Genomic DNA, 19,207 nt, shown 5'->3' with positions numbered 1-19,207 from the left:
GGGATGAATCTTTAGAAGAATGGAGCAGTGTGTTTATTCTCTGCTGCCTGTGTGTCTGTTTGCTGTCGACTGTCGGTGCTTGCATCTTCCGTTTGGTGAGCTATGATTCCACGGTGAGCTTGGCGTGGGAGGCCAGTGGCAGAGACCCCCAAACAAAAACAACGACTTGTTGAGACCTTTCGAGCAGCTGGGCAAACCCGAATGGTGACGAGGCGTTTGAAATCCAAAAGAAGAAGAAGAGTTTGGATTTATATCCCCCCTTTCTCTCCTGCAGGAGACTCAAAGGGGCTGACAATCTCCTTGCCCTTCCCCCCCCACAACAAACACCCTGTGAGGTAGGTGGGGCTGAGAGAGCTCCGAGAAGCTGTGACTAGCCCAAGGTCACCCAGCTGGCGTGTGTGGGAGTGTACAGGCTAATTTGAATTCCCCAGATAAGCCTCCACAGCTCAGGCGGTAGAGCTGGGAATCAAACCCAGTTCCTCCAGATCAGAGTGCACCTGCTCTTAACCTCCTACGCCACTGCTGCTCACAGAAGGCATTTGAAATTGTGATGGCAGCCTGCTGACAGTGAGAGTGCTGAGATGGGGTGTTCCTATCTGCTAAATGCTTCTGGGCAGCAGGGGGGGGGGTCAGTGGTAGAGGTCCCCACAATATGCTTGTCAGACTCCCTCTCAACAGCTGAGGTTGGGCGTGTCCCAGTGGGAGTGCAGTGGCGGCGGCAACAGTGGCGGCAGCTCCCAGGTGGAGCGTGGGCTGGTGGGTCGATGACGAGGGAGCTGGTGAACATTCATTCGAAGCAGAGACATCTCTTTTTTCCAACTCCTTCTGGGATGCCGATTTTCGGGGCATGAACACCTGGAGTAGAGTTTGGTGAGTTACGTTCAAAAGTGATGATGCTGGTTTGGTGCCTTGAGCGAACTTGGGGCCCTTGTATCTTTGGAACTGCGTCTCCATACTGCCCAAGCAACCTTTTGGTGGTCCCTGGCCCCGAGGACATTAGGTGGTTTTGACTTCAGCCCTGGTGGAACTGTTGGCTGACATTGGGACCTTGCGTGACCTTAACCCAATTCTGCAGGGCCTCTGGTTGAGGCCACGCACTACTTCTAATGCTCATCTTGCTGGCTTCCCAATTTCCACCTGAAAGCAAGGGAGGAGATGCCACATACCTTCACCACTACTTTGACTTCCGGCGGAAGGCAGGCTGTGTGTGTCATTCATCTCACCAGCACAGTCTGCAGAAAGAGCAGCAATGGGGAAAGAGTGAAATGAGTACAGTCTTTAGTGAGATTTGTTTTGCAATGCCACATTTAGATGCTGTCCTCAACCACCCAGATTTGGAGATGTGGAGAAAGGATGCCAGCTCCAGGACTGTCATCATCACAGACACAGTGCATCACAATCACAGTTACCAGTGATTGACCCCCTAAGCGCTGTCTAATAGCACACACTAATTGTAGAGTGTGTGGGCAGCCCATTCCCATAAACCCCACAAGCTCATAGCCACTGCACTCACGACTCATTTGTGCCATAGAGATCTGTGTGGCATCGTCTTCCAGGGAATTGCTGAGGTCAGAGGTGGGGACTGTGGGAACACAAGATCAATGATTATGACTGCAGAAGATGAATATCGGAAAGCGTGGCTGCCTCCCTTAAGGCTCAACCCGTGGCCAAAAGTGGCATGAGGTGGCACAAGCGGCTAAGGGCAGTGACGTGTCTCTTTCCCCCCCAGCCCTCCTCACACATCGTTTAAAACATACGGCTGTATAAAGAAGCAGATGCCCACCACTTTCCTAAATGGTGGCCAAAGATTGGAGAGCAATGTATCATCTCTCCGCAGGCCCCCCACCCCGCCTTCTCCAGTAAGCATCCATAGCAGGTCCCTTGAAAACTTATCCTGTGAAAGCGGAGATGGAGTGGAGACTTGCAGGGGGCGTGTGTCAATTGTTTCCAAGTCCTTTTGCAACATGGCGGCGCTGTCCCTCGACACAGCGTCGGCAGAAGTGCCCACTACACATTCTGTCACTCTGAGCTGGTGCGGCGGGTTAACGCTTCTGCCCCCCCCCCCCAATATCTGCTCCAGCTCTTCAAAGTAAGGCATGGTCTGAGGACCATTACCGGCAGTCTTGTTGTGCTGATTAACTCTTTTGAAGTCACATTTTAAAGTTTTTGCTTTTGTCCTACACTCAAGGGCAGTTCTCCTTTTTTTTTAAATAATTTTTTATTGTATCATTTGAATATTACATTTATATTCATGCTTTTCTTCATTTGTTTTCAAACAATACATTTTCCCCTTTTTTCCCCTCCCCCCCTGTATTTTTCATATTTTTGTTAAACAAACAGCAGTAAGTTCATTCTTTGTAATCTTTTCTCCCATTTCTCCTCATTGACTCCAGCTTCTTTCATCCAGTCCTCATATATGGTCCATATCTTCAAGATTTCGCTCTGTTTATCTTGCCACAGTTTATTCTTCGTTATTATATAGAAAATGTCCAGTGTCACTTGTTCCCAGATGTAATCCAACCATTTCTGGATTGTCCATTTTTTCTTTTCTTTCCAGCCTAAAGCTATTGTTGCATGTGCTGCTCTGATCATTATTTTGTACATATAGCTATATTTTTGATCTACCCTTCTATCCTCCATTACACCCATGAACATTAAGTCGTTATTTATCCCAATATTAATCTTCACTAGTTTCTCGATATATAACATTACAGTTGTCCAAAATTTTTTCACTTCTATACATTCCATCCACATATGGCTATAATATGCCTCCTGATCTCCACAATGCCAGCATTTAGGGCTGAGTCCTTTAATCATATATGCTAGTTGTTTTGGTGTTCTATACCACTTCAATATAACTTTTCTTTCCAATTCCATATATTTCTCAATCTTTATATTTTTCCAACTGTCAATTAAATTTTCAGTTTTCCCAGTGTCTAGAGAACCTTCCTTCTCCCATTTTTGTTTCAATGTTCTTATCATGAAGTCTCTATCATCAACCATATGCTTATATAAGTGTCCCAAAATTTTCCCTTTACATTTTTCATATAGTTCTAAACATTTAGCCATTATACATTCTCCTCTTATTCGTGAAACCTTTATCCTTTCCCAGATGCCCCTCAAGACCAACCAGTTCTCATTACCTCCTAACTCTATAAAATTTTGTACAGTCATAATTTCTCCTCCTTCTCTTATCAGATTTGCAACAGTCTGAATCCCTTGTCTTTTCAATATTTTTATCGCTTTTTTTCCATCTTTTCCGGCCACACTTGCCAATGGTGCCACATCCAGTATACCAGGCATCCATTTACCTCTCCATTTTCCCCATATATCTAATAACACCTTTCTTGGCCCTATTGCGGTTTGGTTTCCTCTCTTCAACTCATTACTAAATATTCCATAGGCTCCAATCCCTTCATTTATTTCATTTTCAAATTTAACCCATCCTTCACTATTTTCTTCATTTATGTTCATCAGATTTTTAATCTGGAATGCTTCATAATACTTTTGCATTTTAGGTATCCCCCATCCTAAATAATTTTTCGTCATGTAGATTATCTTGTTCATAACTCTAGGATTTTTTTGATTAAACACCCATGCTTTCAGCTTTCTATCCCATTCCTCGAATTGCTTCTTCTTAATTTCTAAAGGTAGAGTTCGAAATAGATAAAACATTTTTGGCATTATACACATTTTTAGTGCTTTGATTTTCCCTGTAATCGATAGAGTTTTCTTATCCCATTCTTTTAATTGTTTTAATATTTTGTTCCATCTTTCCTCATAATTATATTTAAACATCTTCTCCTTTCTCTGTGTTATTATAATACCTAAATATTTAATTTTCTTTTTTACTAGTTTTCTATCTAATTGTCTTTTTTCCACATTAACCCCCATTATTTCTGTTTTTTCCATGTTTACTTTTAATCCAGAGTAATTTTGAAAATCTTCTAGAATAATTTTTAGTTCTTTCATTGTATCTACCGGATTCACCGTTATTATTAATATATCATCTGCAAATAAGTTCAATCTTATCTCTTCATGTTTTACTTTGTATCCTTTTATCCTTCCATTATTATTAATCCTTTCTGCCAGGAATTCCATTGCCATTATAAACAAATGTGGCGAAAGTGGGCATCCTTGCTTTACCCCTCTTTCAATATTTATTATTCCTGTCCATCCATCATTTATTCTTATCTTTGCCTTTCCTCTTTGATATAACTCTCGTAGAGTATTTATAAGTTGTTTTCCAAAGCCAAAATTTTCCAAAGTTTGAAATAGATAATTGTGACTAACTGTATCAAACGCTTTATATACATCTAACTTTATCATTGCATATTTTTTATTCTTACCATGTTCTATTACGTTTAACACATTCCTTAATGGGTTACTTATGTCTCTACCTCTTATAAACCCATGTTGCTCTTGTCCTATTAATGTCGGAAGAACATTTTTTAATCTGTTTGCTAATACTTTCGCAAAGATCTTGTAATCTTGATTTAATAGACTTATTGGTCTATATGACTCCACTTGTTCTGGATTCCTTCCTGGTTTTGCAATAGTTATTATTTCTGTTTCTCTCCATGTCTCTGGCACCTTCTGTCCTTTTAGAATTTGATTAAACAATATTTGCATCTCAGGAATTAATACTTCTGACATTTCCTTATAATATTCTGCTGTAAATCCGTCTAACCCTGGGGATTTTTTATTTTTCAACCCTTTAATTACATTGTCTATTTCTACTTGTGAAATGGGCTCTTCCATTTGATCTCTCTGTTCCTGTGTTATAACCTTTTTTGGTTTGTCATCAAATTTTTCATTATGGACATAACTAAATAGTTCCTTATAGAATTCTTCGAATTTCTTCCTTATTTCTTTATTTTCTATTATCAATTTGTTATTTTTATCTTTTATCACTTTTATTCTCTGTTTCTCCTTTCTCATTTTCAAATAATTTGCTAATCTTTTCATTGAGTTTATGTTTGTTCTTTGAAATTCATTTTTAATCCATATTTCCTTTTTCCACATCTCTGCTTTATCTAACTCATCTAGCTGTGCTTTTAACTTATTTAGTTCATTTTTTATTATAATATCATATTTAGTCTGGAGCTGAAGCCTTTTATCTTTAATCTCTTCTACTAACTTTTTCCTTTCCAGATTTACTGTTTTATTCCATCTTGCTTCTCTAGATAAACGATAGCCTCTGATAACTGCCTTGGATGCATCCCACACTATTTCATTTGAGACCGATCCTTTATTTTCTGCAAAGTAGTGCCTTATTTTTTCTTGTAATTCTTTTCTGTCTTTCTCATTTTTCCAAACTATATTTTTATATCTCCATCTATATTGTTTTGCTTCTCCCTCTACCCTGAACGTGGCAACCAACGGGGCATGGTCCGAAATCCATTCCTTATACGTTTCTATTTTCTTGCTGTGCAAATTACTCTTATTTTTTACCAAAATATAGTCTATATAAGTATATTTTTTATGTCTATTTGAGAAGTAGGTTGGTTGTTGAGGCTCACCCAGTTCATTATACATGTTTACAAGATTCCATTTCTTTAATATTTCATGTCCCCTTAAATCCATATTGCAGTCTCCCATAATTAGCGTGTCTCCTGAGAAAAAACTTTGGAGTCTGCCTAACTGTTTATCCATAAACTTTTTCTGTTTCTTATTTGGGGCATATAAATTCATTATTGTTATTTGAAATCCATTTAGTTTCCCTTTAACAATAATCCAACGTCCATTCTGGTCTCTGACTAAGTCTTCTAACTGAAAATCAATGCTCTCTCTTATCAAAATAGCAACACCATTTCTTTTTACATTGCATCGAGATTCCCCAGCAATTTTCCACCCTGGCATTCTTATTAAATCTTTCATATCTATCTTCTTTTTATGGGTCTCTTGAAGGCATAAAAAATCCGGACGTGTTTGTTTAATAAACCTGGTAAGTTTGTATCTCTTGGAGTCTGAGTTTAGGCCATTTATGTTAATTGAAGCTATTTTTACCTTACTGCAAATCATTTGGTAGCTGTACTTTTATTTTTTCAGAACCCTGCTGTTTGTACATTTTCAAATTCTTCCCCCCTCTATCCCTCCTGTTCCCCCCACCCTTTCTCCAACTGTTCTTATGGGGATAAACTACCCCCACCATGTTGGAGCTTTGTTATAGGCTTCTGCACACCCCGATCCCCCCCGGCATTCTATTACATCTTAATATTATTATAAAAATTACCAGCAAAAAACCCCTTTCTCCAATTGTGTAATTTTCTAAACACAGATCCTTCTATTTTTTTTCTGTTCTGGTTGCTTATCTACAATCTGTGTTATTTACATTCTTTAGTTTCTGGGCATTTAGCCAAAACACTTATTTAGTCTAAACTAGAACCGGTGTTATTTTTGCCATTAATCTGTTAATAAACTTTTAAAACTATATTAGTTTATTAGTCTTTATTAAGGTTACAGTGGTAAGTTATTAGTAATAGTGTGAAAAGTTAAGACAAACAGAAAACAGCTTTTATTCTACTGAAGAAGTCTTTGCTCCTTGGGTCCAGATTCTGCTTTCTCATCCTTAAGTTACGGCATCTGTTTCGAGGACAATGTATTTTTCCGGAATCACTTTCATCAGAAGTTGGTTATCTTTCTTTTGTAAAAATGTTTTCGTCATATCAGGCTTTGTGTTCTCTTTCACTTGCTTCGTTCCTTTGCTCTCTATTGTTCTAACTGGCCTTTTTGCCAGTTTGAATTTTGTTTGGGAGATTTCAAAAGGAACCCAGCTTTCTTTCTCTGCCATTTCTGCAACTTCTCCAGCTTCTTCAGGGGTCTGTACAATTTTATTTATTATCTTTTCAATATCTTTCCAGACCCCTTTCAAGCTCTCCATAGTTGCCTTTTCAAAGGTCTCAAATGCCTGTTTTAGTTTCCAAATGGATTCAATAAACATTTTGGTTTTGCCAAGCTAGCTTTCTGCGTCACCACCGTCCGGCTTGTTTATATAGCTTTTAATGAGTTAGAATTCACTCACCGACTTCGCTGAGGCTTTGCACTGCTGCACGGAGTTGTCTATTAATTAGGTTGTAGAGATTTCTGTTTGATCTGGCTATATTTTCATTCTTTTGCTGGTATTTTATTTATTTCTGCCGGAGGTATCTCGATTTGCGACTAGCCGGTGTCGCACATGCGCAGGAAGCCCAAGGGCAGTTCTCCTGTGCCCCCTGAGGTGCATCTCCGTTGCCACCTTCTCAAAAACATCTAAGTTTCTGTAGCTGGACTTTAGGGAGTTCTGTACTTCTTCCTCCCCCATACTACAATCAGATCCCTCGTCTCGTTGTTCTGCCATGACACACCCCTACCAAGAGCTTTGTCTGAGTAGGTGGCTGAGCTGTTCGACCCATCCATTTGATCTCCCCGGGCGCGGATGTAATGCAGCCAATGAGCTACCAATTAAGCATTATCTCACAGTCTCATGGTACTGTTGCACAGAGATCTCATTTTCTCGAGATCTCACTGCAGCGAGACAATGCAATGCCTGACCAAGCGCAAGGAGAGGTGGGAGGCGAGTGAGACGGAAATGGAACAGTAAAATCTGCATGTGCAACGGGCAAATTCCTTGCTCCTCCTGATTGGCAGGGAGAAATCGCATCACTGCGGGGGGGGGGGGCGGTGATTCTTAAAACCTGCTTGGTAGCATGACGTTTCGCACATGGGGCAGAAATGTGGAGAGAAACTGTTTTATCTTAAAAAGTTGCAGAAGCATCGAGCAACAGGAAAAATGTGAGGTGACGCCTCAAATGGGCTACAGAGTGGGGGTTGAACCGCATTCCAGAGCTAGTATGTGCGAACAACAAGCAAAAACCGTGACAACCACAAATATTTAATCCAGAACAAACTGTGTATGCGAAAAGGGCCATTCAGTGCCTTCAGGTCTTGCTCACATGTTCTCCTCCAGGTGTTTCGGGGGCGTCTTCACTGTTGTTTGGCATCAGAAAGGAAGTATCCACCTCCTGATACCCTTGTTACCTAGCTTAACAGTTATGCGCATATTTTTAAAGTAGCAATAGGGAAATAAGTCAGCTTGGCAGTGCGAGAGGCAGGCTAGGTGGGATCTTTTAGACAACTATACCAGAATTGCTGTTGAAATGTTCTACAGAGAATGCACAAAGAGACCAAATTGTAGTTTAAATATGTTCATATAAATTTTGGTTGCAAGCAATCATACAGTGAGACATTAAGGCACATACACACAGTCCCTAAGTATATAAACAGGGAGGAAAAGATAGGTTTGGATTATAGAGTTGGGAGAGGGAGCAGGGGACTTACACGTTACCTAAATTCTGCAGAGAAGATCTTGGAGAAGGCAAGGATCTCTATGCCAGCATAGGGACCCAAGTGAAGGACAATATATCGCATCTCAAACCAACGTTACCAAGAGAGGTTCAGGCCAGTATTGAGCACTGAGGCTCTGGTGTGCAGTATTTTTATACCCCTTTGCATAGGTAAGGTGGGAAATTCAAACTTAGGTTTCGTTTCTTTGCAACTGCTTGGGGTTTCCTTGTGGGGTTAGCAGCTCTATCTCTTGTCTCTACTTCCCAGGACAATGGGGTCAGTTGGTTCCAGATTATATCAGTGAAACCTTGAATGGTTTATGCAGAGATACTTCCTAAAGTCTCTGCCTAGAGTATTCAAATTTGGCTGAGGCTTGAGTGAATCAGGAAGGGATTGATCGTTAGGGAGATCATATCTAGAGGTTGAGGAAAAGCATGAGAGAAGCAATTGTTGAGGACATGGTTTCTCAAAAGCAGATTAAATATAACATCCAGCATCCGGGAGTTGTCTGGATTGAGTCATAACATCTTTAGCAGGGTGTGGTAATCAAGATATGCCCATAGTCAATGAGGCTTCCAGATTCTATTGCCTGGAGTAACTCATGCATTGATTTAATTTTGCAAACAGACCTTTTGCCTTTGGCCTGCTTTTAGATGGACACTCTGCTACCTACACATACAAACATAGAAACTGCATTTTATAGCACACAGTGTAAGAAATAATATGAAAATCCAATATTTCATAAGGGCAGGGTTACACCCTTCTTCGCCTAGGCCTTTCATATTCCTTCCTCCCCTGTCGAGGGAAGCTGCTGAATTACCTTGGCTTGCCTGTTCAGGCAACACTTTCACCCCGCCCTGTGATTAGGGCTGATTTCCATGAGGTGGGCGTCATGGGGGGGGGCAGGACTTGGAAGCTCTTTTGCAGTCCCATGTGACTGGCGAAAGACTCTCAGCCACTATTCTCACCAGACAGGCCCATGGTGGTGGGTGGGCCTGCTTTTAATACACCTATCTTGCCAACCTTATGGGATGGCCCAGGAATGTGGTGCCAAGATGGATGCCACCCACTCCATTGGCTCAGCCATAAGGGCAGAAAACCTGCCTGGACAAGCCTCCCTCCAGCATCAAATTGCAAAACAGCTGGCCTCACCTTTTCCTGAAATGATTCGGAAAAGACAATACCTCCAGTCTGAGAAGATATTTCTCATTCCAGTCACAGCCTACCTGCTTCCGTGAAACAATGGATAGGCTAAGATGATTTCATCAAGAGTTCCTGTCAGCTATTCTCCCAAGCACCAATCTCATTTTCCAGTTTCCTGACTAACCCCTCCAAAGACCACCTATATTTACATTAGCATTGTTCCCAAGCTGTTATTAAATCAGCATCACTCTAAAAATCTAATTATCTCTGGCACTCGCCATCTCGGAACAGCAAGTCTAAGTGTTGACCATTAAGTTAAGTATCCACTGCTTAAGCACTCTGCTCCAGAAGACAAGAACCACCCTTGTCCTGGGAAGATTAGGGCTACTTAGCATAACCTTTCCCCCTATATCTAGTCTGCTAGCCCAGCTCATAGTGTTCAGCATTTCCCTGGACAAGTCTCTGTCTGGATAATACTGTTCCCGACGAGTTGCCTTCTTCCTCATTCTGAACTTGCCAATTGGACTAATTCACTTCTAGGTCAGGTGATTTTCACCTTTATTTCCCCCAAATCCCTCACTGTTTCAGACCTTTACCTCAGCACTATCTATATCTTAGGACTGCGTGAATTCTCTATGTGCTCTGACCATTTGTGTGATTGTATTTTTATTTTTTACTTTTCTTAATAAAATCGTAAAATTGAATCCTCGATTTCCGCAGATTTCTTGTGGAAGCCACATCTGTAAACTCTGGTGGGAAAGTTCCTGATCACTCCTCTCATTAGTGGTCTGACACAGTTCATGACGCCCAGGCCAAAGAGTTCCTTCCTTGAGATGCTGAGGTAGGCTAATGGGTGGGGCAAGTGTTGCCCTGAATGCTGCGGTCTGTCCCTTAATATGGGGGATTAAGGGACAGACCCTATTAAGGGACAGACCGCAGCATTCAGGGCAACACCTGCTCCACCCATTAGCCTAAACTGCAGCACCTCAAGGAAGGAACTCTTTGGCCTGGGCATCATGAACTGTGTGGAACTTCATGAGCCTCTGTAATGGGCAAAAGAGCTCCTGCCTGGAGAACATGAAAATCAGGCTGCATAACTGTTCACAGGCTGTTGTCTGCTATGCTGTGAAATTTGTCTGGTGGAAAGGGAGGGCCTTGGCTCACCTGCAGTATAGAACACCTGTTAAAATGGATGACAGATCACACATCCAAAGTCAGGTGCAGTGCCAGTGGCGTGCCTGACATTTGTGCGCTTATGTTCTCTTCCCTTCTCTTTTCTAGGATTGACAAAACAATGCTTGCCAGTCTGAAGATCAAGTAAGTTGCCATGTTCTTTCTTTCTTTCTTTCTTTCTTTCTTTCTTTCTTTCTTTCTTTCTTTCTTTCTTTCTTTCTTTCTTTCTTTCTTTCTTTCTTTCTTTCTTTCTTTCTTTCTTTCTTTCTTTCTTTCTTTCTTTCTTTCTTTCTTTCTTTCTTTCTTTCTTTTCTTTCTTTCTTTCTTTCTTTCTTTCTTTCTTTCTGTTGGGAGGGTCACAGATGTCTCTGCTGACGGTTCAGCATCATGGTATTGTTGACTCGGAGGATTCTCTGTTTTACATCGTCTAGTGTATGACCACCCAGCACTTCCTGCATATCACACCCCCTTGTGACCTGATGGTGTGGCACACACAATTGCATTGTGCACCTGCAGAAGGGTGCTGAGGGTTGAGAGTGCACAGTTTTTGGTAGCTCGCTAGATGTGCTGTTGAGAGATCTGTCCTGCAGCTCCCGTGTTTCCCTCCCTGAAATGGCTGGTGAGCAGGGCCTGATTTGGACCTTTGTCTGATCGTGCTGAGGTGAGATGACTGTAAAACATTCTGTTTGGGGATTCCCTCAAAAGCTGGCTGGAAGCCTCAGCTGGTCCCAACTGTGGCATTCAGGCTCTTGCTGGGGACTTGACGCAGGGATCGTGCCACCCTCCGCTGCCCTGGCTGCCCATCTGTTTCTGGACCCAGTCCAATGTGCCAATTGCCACCTTTTAAGGCCCAAATGATTTACAACGAGGGTCCTCAAAAGACTGCCCCATCTGGTGCTGCCCAGCCTGCCAGTGAGCGCTACAGTCCTAAGCAGTTTCCTGGGAGCAAACCCCATTGAAAAGACCTGAGTAGGATTCTGAGAAGACCTGTGGAGGGCTGCTTTCTCAGTTAGCTTACATGCCTGAATGAGGATTTGAACTCGACTCTCCCTGGTCTTTTGGGACAATCTGGCCACATGTCAGAATCCCAAAGACTGAGACAAACTCTTGTGTAAAACAGCAGTTTAATCAACAGCTTGTGGATCTTCCCTGGACAAAGCCAGAACTGATTTACACGCTCAGAGATCCAGTAATTAAAACGGCTTGCACCTCCCGTCCTGGGAAAGCACGCCTAAAACAACGGCAAAGGAGATAACAGTGAAGATGCCCAGCCACTGACCTTGGGCAGTCCCTGGGGAATGAAATCATTCTCAAGATGGAGACAGACAGTATTGCAATTAGCCCATTCCACCACCCCATTATATAGAAAGCAGCAAAAGCAACCCCAATATGAGCAGGCCTCCTGACACCACACCATCATCACCGCAGTGCAGCCGTAATGATAAATGCCCCCAAAAGACAATATTGAAGGCCATGAAAAATTGGTTTCAAAATGGCAAGATCAGATTCAGATTAAAAAAGGGAAAGAGAGAGAGAGAGAGAGAGAGAGAGAGAGAGAGAGAGAGAGAGAGAGAGAGAGAATTTTTTCCTCCTCTCATCCAGCCAGCATTTCCATAAACCAGGAACTGCCACAGAGAAAGCCCACAATTTCACCTGGAAGGTGATTTCACCATCAAGGTGCCCTGCAGTTCTAACCTAAGTGAGTGGACTGGGGCCATGTTTGAAAATGCTGCCTGCCAGAGTTTATTTCAAAATGCTCCTGAACATCCTCTGGGCACATGTGGCTAGAAAGAGGCCTTTGTGATCTGGATGAAAGCACTTATTCCCCCAGGGCCCAAAGAGCTCCTTGCCCCCACAATAGGCACGTCTTGCCAGTTATTTCCCAACCCACACCAAATCCCACCTGGATGGTATAAACAACCTGAGTGCTTGTTCGCTGATGTGTCTTGTGGTGCTCTTTTTAATCCCAGCATCCCTGTTTACTTCTTCTGCCTCAGAAAGGCAGGGTGATTCAAATGCTGAATGACAACATGAAATGCAATCACTTTTGCTTTGAAGTGGGACTCAGGCGCTGGCTGTATAAATCGCAAATGCTTTCCTTTGGTGTGTGCAGGAGGGAGGAAAGGCCTCCGGCGATGGCCCTGTTCTGGTTGAGGTGGCAAACCTGTGTCTGGCGTGTAAATATGAGAGTTGACATAACTGAATGCTCATCCATTTGAGAAATGCCTTTCACATAGAAAGCTAGTATGTCAAGCTGATATCCATTTTGCTCACTTCTTTTTGGGTGGTGGGGGTGTGTGGAGTGTTTCTTGTGTGTCTAAGATGGATGACAGATACATCTGTGTTCTTATACTGCGAGTTGGGTACAGAGGTAGGTTTTTCATTGTGTTAGGATTTGACAAGTGCCTACTTCATTCAGTCAAGCAAGAGTTAACTGCTGAAGACACATGTCTAGAATCACATGAGCTTCTGGAAAGATCTCTCCAAAGGCAGAATCAAATGGACAGATAGACTGCACAGATACCTGGACTGAGCACTTGCATAGATAGAGCTTACTGTTCCTATATTTAGTGTAAATTCATTTGTTATCTAGTAAAGTACTTCAAAACAACACACTCACATCTCTGCCCTATTATTTACTCTGCTAATTCATTGCACTACAACACATTGCCTAGGCAACCATGTGACTTTCTTGGCACATTGTGCATCAAAATGCCTTGCCCCATGACTGAGTGTGCGCCGGTATCCACTGCCCACTGTTGGGTGTGTTGTGAAAATGCTGTCAATGGTGCAGATGGGCAAATGGCAGAAATGCTCAAAACTCTGCCCTTTTGAAATGGTGAGAAGGGATGAGCAATTTCTTTTTATTTTCTTTTTATTTTCTGTTTATATTTTTGCCAGTATTTTAGATCTCCACTTTTCACTGTCAAGTTTTGTATCCAGTATGCCTGCTGCATTTCCAGTTCATACTAAGGCTGGGTACCGCTATGCTGCAAAACTGGGTTTATGTGAAGGGACTAATTAAATTTGCAGATGACACCAAATTGAAAGGAGTAGTGAACCCTGGAAGACAAAGAGATAGAATCCGGCAATATCTGAACACACTGGAAAAGTAGATGGATGTGAACAAGATAGAGTTCAACAAGGATAAGTACAGAGTTCTTCATCTGGGAAACAAAAACGAGGAACACGCATACTGGACGGGGTCCAGGTAGACCACATGATGCATCAACAAAATAGGCTAGTTTCTTGGGTTGTATCAAAAGAGGCATAACATTCAAACTGCATACTGCATACTAACGTCCACTGTATACCGTATTGGTCAGGCTACACCTAGAGTACAGTATACAGTTCTGGTGGCTTCACTTCAAAAAGAATGTGGACAGACTTCCAGTTTGGTCAGTATTCCATTGGGAGGCATTCAACCTGATGGCTGACAAAACCATCCAAATATCACATTAATCCAACTAGTTTGGATTGATTTTTCGACCCCAGGTGGGGGGCAGAACAAATCCAAAAGGTGAAGGTGACTAGTTTCATGATCCGAGCAGTGCAAAGGATCGGACACAGCTCTTCATCTGGATTCAGTTTGAGGTGGCGAAGAAGCCAGGAACAAAAACCAAACCATATGAACTTATGAAATATCTATACCAATAACTTATACTTCAACACTTACAAAGAAATACAAGCAATATAAGGAGAGCCGTCGCTCAGGCCAGGGGTGTGTGTCAGGAGAGGAAGGTAAGGCATTTGGGGACGGCGCACCCTATGCAAAGGCTCCGCCTGCGCCCCTACAGGTCCGTCCATGCGAATGGTCCCGGGGGGGGGTGTGCATCAGCATCATTTATGCCGATGCACCCCCCCCTCAGGGCCTGTGCTGAAAGGACCTACCAAAAAAGGGAGCATAGCTCTCTATGGAAAAAAGGAACCTACATTAGTATTAAAAGACAATGGTGCTAGATTTTTAGCTATTGAAATTAAATTTAATGAATTACGAATTATAGTCGTAGGTATCTATGCCCCAAATGAGAACAAGTCTGATTTTTATTTTAAACTATCAACAGCCTTACTAGACTTACCATATGAAAACTGGATACTTCTTGGGGACTTTAATGGGGTCATAGATGTATCCTAGACAAAAAACAACGAACATTAAAGCTGGAAAATGTATGAACCAAAAATAAAATATTAAATTCAGGGAGGTTACCAAACTGTTTATTTCATATGAATGATCTACTAAGATTACATGATATATGGCATGAGAATCAACTTAATAGTAAAGAATTTACGTATTATTCCAGTAGGTCATTCCAGTAAGTCATTCAAGAATAGATATGATCTGGGCATCGGGCAATTTAAGAAACCAAACTAGTAAAATAGATATACAGACTAGGCAACTTTCCAATCATAACCCTATAATATGGACATTGGAATCCAAACAAACCCATTCCAACTGGAAATGCAAAGACTGGCTGCTTAAAAGTTCAAAAGTGGTAAAAAAAATTAGACAAACTATTCATAATGATTGGGAAATTAATAAAGACTCTATTGAGGATTCTAATATCGTCTGGGACGCAGGGAAAGCAATGATTAGAGGGGAGCTAATTACACAAGAAATAAGGGAGAAGAAAAGGAGGATGGAAGAACAACATACATTAGAACAAGAATTGGGAAAGTTAGAGGCTGATCTAACTAAAAAAAATGGGAAAAACTATTATAAAAATTAAGATAATAAAAGAACAACTGGAAAAAGAAAACAAAATAAATTATAATAAAACTTACCTTTGCTAAACAGAGAGAATTCTTCTCGGCCAATAAACCCGGGAGATGGTTAACCAACAGATTAAGGGAAGAAAAGGAGAAAAATATAATTACTAAATTACAATATAAAAATAAAACCTTATATAGAACCAATGAAATAATGCAGGCTTTTGAAAAATTTTACACAGACCTATATAACAAACCAAAGTTTAGCAAGACAGATATACAATCCTACCTAGAAAAATGTAATATCCCACATTTATCACCAGAAGTAATTGATCCACTTAACCAACAAGTATCAGTTGGTGAGTTTTAAAAGTAATAAAGTGCTGGGCCTGGATGGCTTTACTGCAATGCCTTACAAAACCTTTGAGCCAGAACTTAACCAACATCTATTAGAAATAATAAATAGAATAATGGAGGGTAATTCTATACCTTCTACCTGTCAGGCTCTCGAACGTGGAAATAACAGAGACCGTAGGCAAGTCCTAAAGCAGTTTATTTCTACAACGCGTAGAGTAATAAAGAAAGCTGAATCTAAGCTCCCCCGCTTAGATCCAGAGATTATATCCTTCAATCCCCCCATTTGATTCCCACCAAATGTGTTTCACAAAGTGTATAACATTTGCACTACAGAGCTTCAAGAAACCTGGGAACGTTCGCACCTTCCCGCAGGAGGACTGGCGCCAGGGAATTGCCAGGGAGGGGAGAGGGAAACAGGAAAGCCTTTACAGGAAACATTTGCAATTCCCACACAGCAAGACATCTGGGCATTGACAGGTTTGGTCCTGACACTACCTGGCAAAAAGCAAATATAGTATTAATATCCCCCAAAACAAAAACCCAATATTAGGAACAGATGAATACAGACCAACACAACTAAAATCTTCCACATACGATCAAAATACAAAACGATACGAAAATATTTTAGTGAAGGAATTGGATAGTTATGACTTTTTTAAAAAAGGGAATCAATCATTATAAATTAGAACAATCTCAGTACAGCCACTGCTACATTGTCATGCTAGATTTGCAGAGCATCTGACATTTGGGGAGAGACTGGGGCGGGGGGCAGATTGTTGATTTCTTTAGAACTCTCAGGGAAAAAATAACCTGTTTTCCAAGGGTGTTCCTCTTTAGCTTCTAGATCCTACTCTGAATTGAACTTGGGCAGTTTTACCATTTCTACTCCGGCTTTGTGTGCAGAATAGGGAAGGTGTGTCTGACTACAAGCTGAAACTCTAGCCTGAGGGCACTATTAAAATGTGACAGAAGTAACGACATCTCTGGCTCCAACTTCAACCTCAACTGACCTTTATTAGGCATGTCAGTAAAAAAATAAAACAAAATGCAAGACAGAGCGGTCTTAAAACAGGATAGAAACCCAGGACAAATCACGTAAGGCTGGGGAAGAAGTGGTGGTCAAGCTTCCATTATGTCCTTGACTTGAGCACTTCTAATAAAAATTCAGCGGTTTTTCCAATTATCCCACCGTCGTTATTCAACAGGTGAATAGTCTTTATATGATTCAGATTCAGAGACCTTTATTAGGCATAAGAACATAAGAACATAAGAACAAGCCAGCTGGATCAGACCAAAGTCCATCTAGTCCAGCTCTCTGCTACTCGCAGTGGCCCACCAGGTGCCTTTGGGAGCTCACATGTAGGATGTGAACGCAATGGACTTCTGCGGCTGTTGCTCCCGATCACCTGGTCTGCTAAGGCATTTGCAATCTCAGATCAAGGAGGATCAAGATTGGTAGCCATAAATCGACTTCTCCTCCATAAATCTGTCCAAGCCCCTTTTAAAGCTATCCAGGTGAGTGGCCATCACCACCTCCTGTGGCAGCATATTCCAAACACCAATCACACGTTGCGTGAAGAAGTGTTTCCTTTTATTAGTCCTAATTCTTCCCCCCAACATTTTCAATGAATGCCCCCTGGTTCTAGTATTGTGAGAAAGAGAGAAAAATTTCTCTCTGTCAACATTTTCTACCCCATGCATAATTTTGTAGACTTCAATCATATCCCCCCTCAGCCGCCTCCTCTCCAAACTAAAGAGTCCCAAACGCTGCAGGCATATATAGCATGGGGACAAAAGGAAAAGGTAAATCCAATAAAGAACAGTGAAAATAGTGTGTGCAGAAGCCAAGGGAACCTAGTTCAAGGTGTGCAGCAAAAATTTGGCTAATTGTAGTCTTTATATGCTCAGAACAACTTATTTTATCCCCTAGAGCCGGGACAAGTAGGGAGAGTCTAGGTAATGCATACCTCGGACAAGAGAACATAATATGCTCAAGGGTCTCAACCGTATCCTAACAATATGCGCAGGGGCTCAACTTTTATCCTTTCCTCCTGTAAAATGTGTTGGTTTTGCAGAGGAGATTGTTATTATTTTTACAGCCCTTTTACAGCCCTGGCCCCTGCCTGGTGGAACTCTCTTCCTCCAGCTGTCCGGGCCCTGCGGGATCTTGGTGAGTTCCGCAGGGCCTGTAACACCAAGTTGTTCCACCAGACTTTTGGGGAGGCCGCCCGCCGGGCCACCCCCCCTCCTGGGAGGGTTTTAGTTATCGGACGCCGTTTATTATATATCTTGCATATCAGAATGCTGTATGCTGTATGTTTTAGCAGGTTTTAGTTATTAATTTAATAGAGCCTACATGTATCTTAATTATATTTCTATTTTGTCTACGTTTTATGTTCATCTCTTCCTCCAAACTCCCCTTCATCTCCTTTTTTAACACTTTAATTTGGTTTTCATTTGTTCCTATGGCAACAGTGAATGTATCTGTGAAGGGTTTTGAAATTAAGAGAAAATGAGTATATATTACGGATTGCAGGCATTACGGAAGAAATGGATGGAAAACCATATAGTTTGCACCTTTAACTTGTCTGCTTTCTTTCTTTTAAAAATTAAAATAGAAGTTGCAAGACATACTTGCAAATAGTTCCCATTAGTTAGGGGTACTGTGCTTCCAAAAGGAGATACCTTCACTGGTTCTCGTAGAACTGCCTTCCCACCTTTAGGATTAAAAAAAGCGCTCAGATAAGTTTGTTTTCCTTCACTGTCTATATTGCTCCTGTCCCATTATGAAGTCGGGGTGAGGAAGGAACACTAGAGCCTTAAGAATGGCCTTTGCTGAGTGGCCCCCTATTTTGCTTTCCTTGTGAAGCAGCCTGATGCACTTGGTGGAGTTTTGGTGTTATGGAAAGCCACCAGAGGCATCCCTGCCTAGTGACGACATCTCCATGAGCTGGATGGAGATCTGTTCCTTGGCCTTACAGTCTACCCCAAGAACCTGGAGTTGGTCAAGTATTCTGCTTAGAGATATGGTGATCATCCTGCAGGTTTGTTGTTTGGGTGCAAATGACGATCCCACTTGTGGAAGGTCCAAACTCTGGCACAGCCAGTTAAAGGACCCCCGGGGATCTTGGTGGGATCCAAAAATTTTAATAACAGGTTCCGATGGTGGTGGGATTCAAACAGTGGCGGCGCCGCCGCACACACACACCTCCAGTCCCTATTGGGCAGGGAGGTTGCTTTAGTAACCCCTTCTCGGCACTCAGAAAACCACAGTAACCACTGCTAGAGAATTGGTGAGAACTGGTTGGATCCCACCTCTGGATCTGGGGTGGCAAAAAGCACCGCCTGGTCTGAGACCCAGGGAGGGGCTTCAGCCAGGACAAACAATACCAAGCTAGGTTGTATGATTCAGTGTTACTCGCAGTGGCCCACTAGGTGCCTTTGGAAGCTCACATGCAGGAGGTGAAAGCAATGGCCTTCTGCTGCTGTTGCTCCCGAGCAC

At 42.0% G+C, this 19,207-nt stretch overlaps 1 protein-coding gene across 2 annotated transcripts in view; it reads left to right on the top strand.

The window, feature by feature from the left end:
* RAP1GAP2 (RAP1 GTPase activating protein 2) overlaps window positions 1-19,207 on the top strand; it is a 234,795-nt gene that overhangs the window by 34,511 nt on the left and 181,077 nt on the right. For both annotated transcript variants that reach the window (XM_048518749.1, XM_048518750.1), the window contains one exon: window positions 10,750-10,785. In XM_048518749.1, coding sequence (XP_048374706.1) covers window positions 10,763-10,785 — 23 coding nt within the window. In that variant the 5' untranslated portion in view covers window positions 10,750-10,762. The remainder of the gene's footprint in view (window positions 1-10,749; window positions 10,786-19,207) is intronic.

This window comes from Sphaerodactylus townsendi, linkage group LG16 (assembly GCF_021028975.2).
Source record: "Sphaerodactylus townsendi isolate TG3544 linkage group LG16, MPM_Stown_v2.3, whole genome shotgun sequence".
Taxonomy (NCBI): domain Eukaryota; kingdom Metazoa; phylum Chordata; class Lepidosauria; order Squamata; family Sphaerodactylidae; genus Sphaerodactylus; species Sphaerodactylus townsendi.
This window is presented reverse-complemented; position numbering and strand designations above follow the sequence as displayed.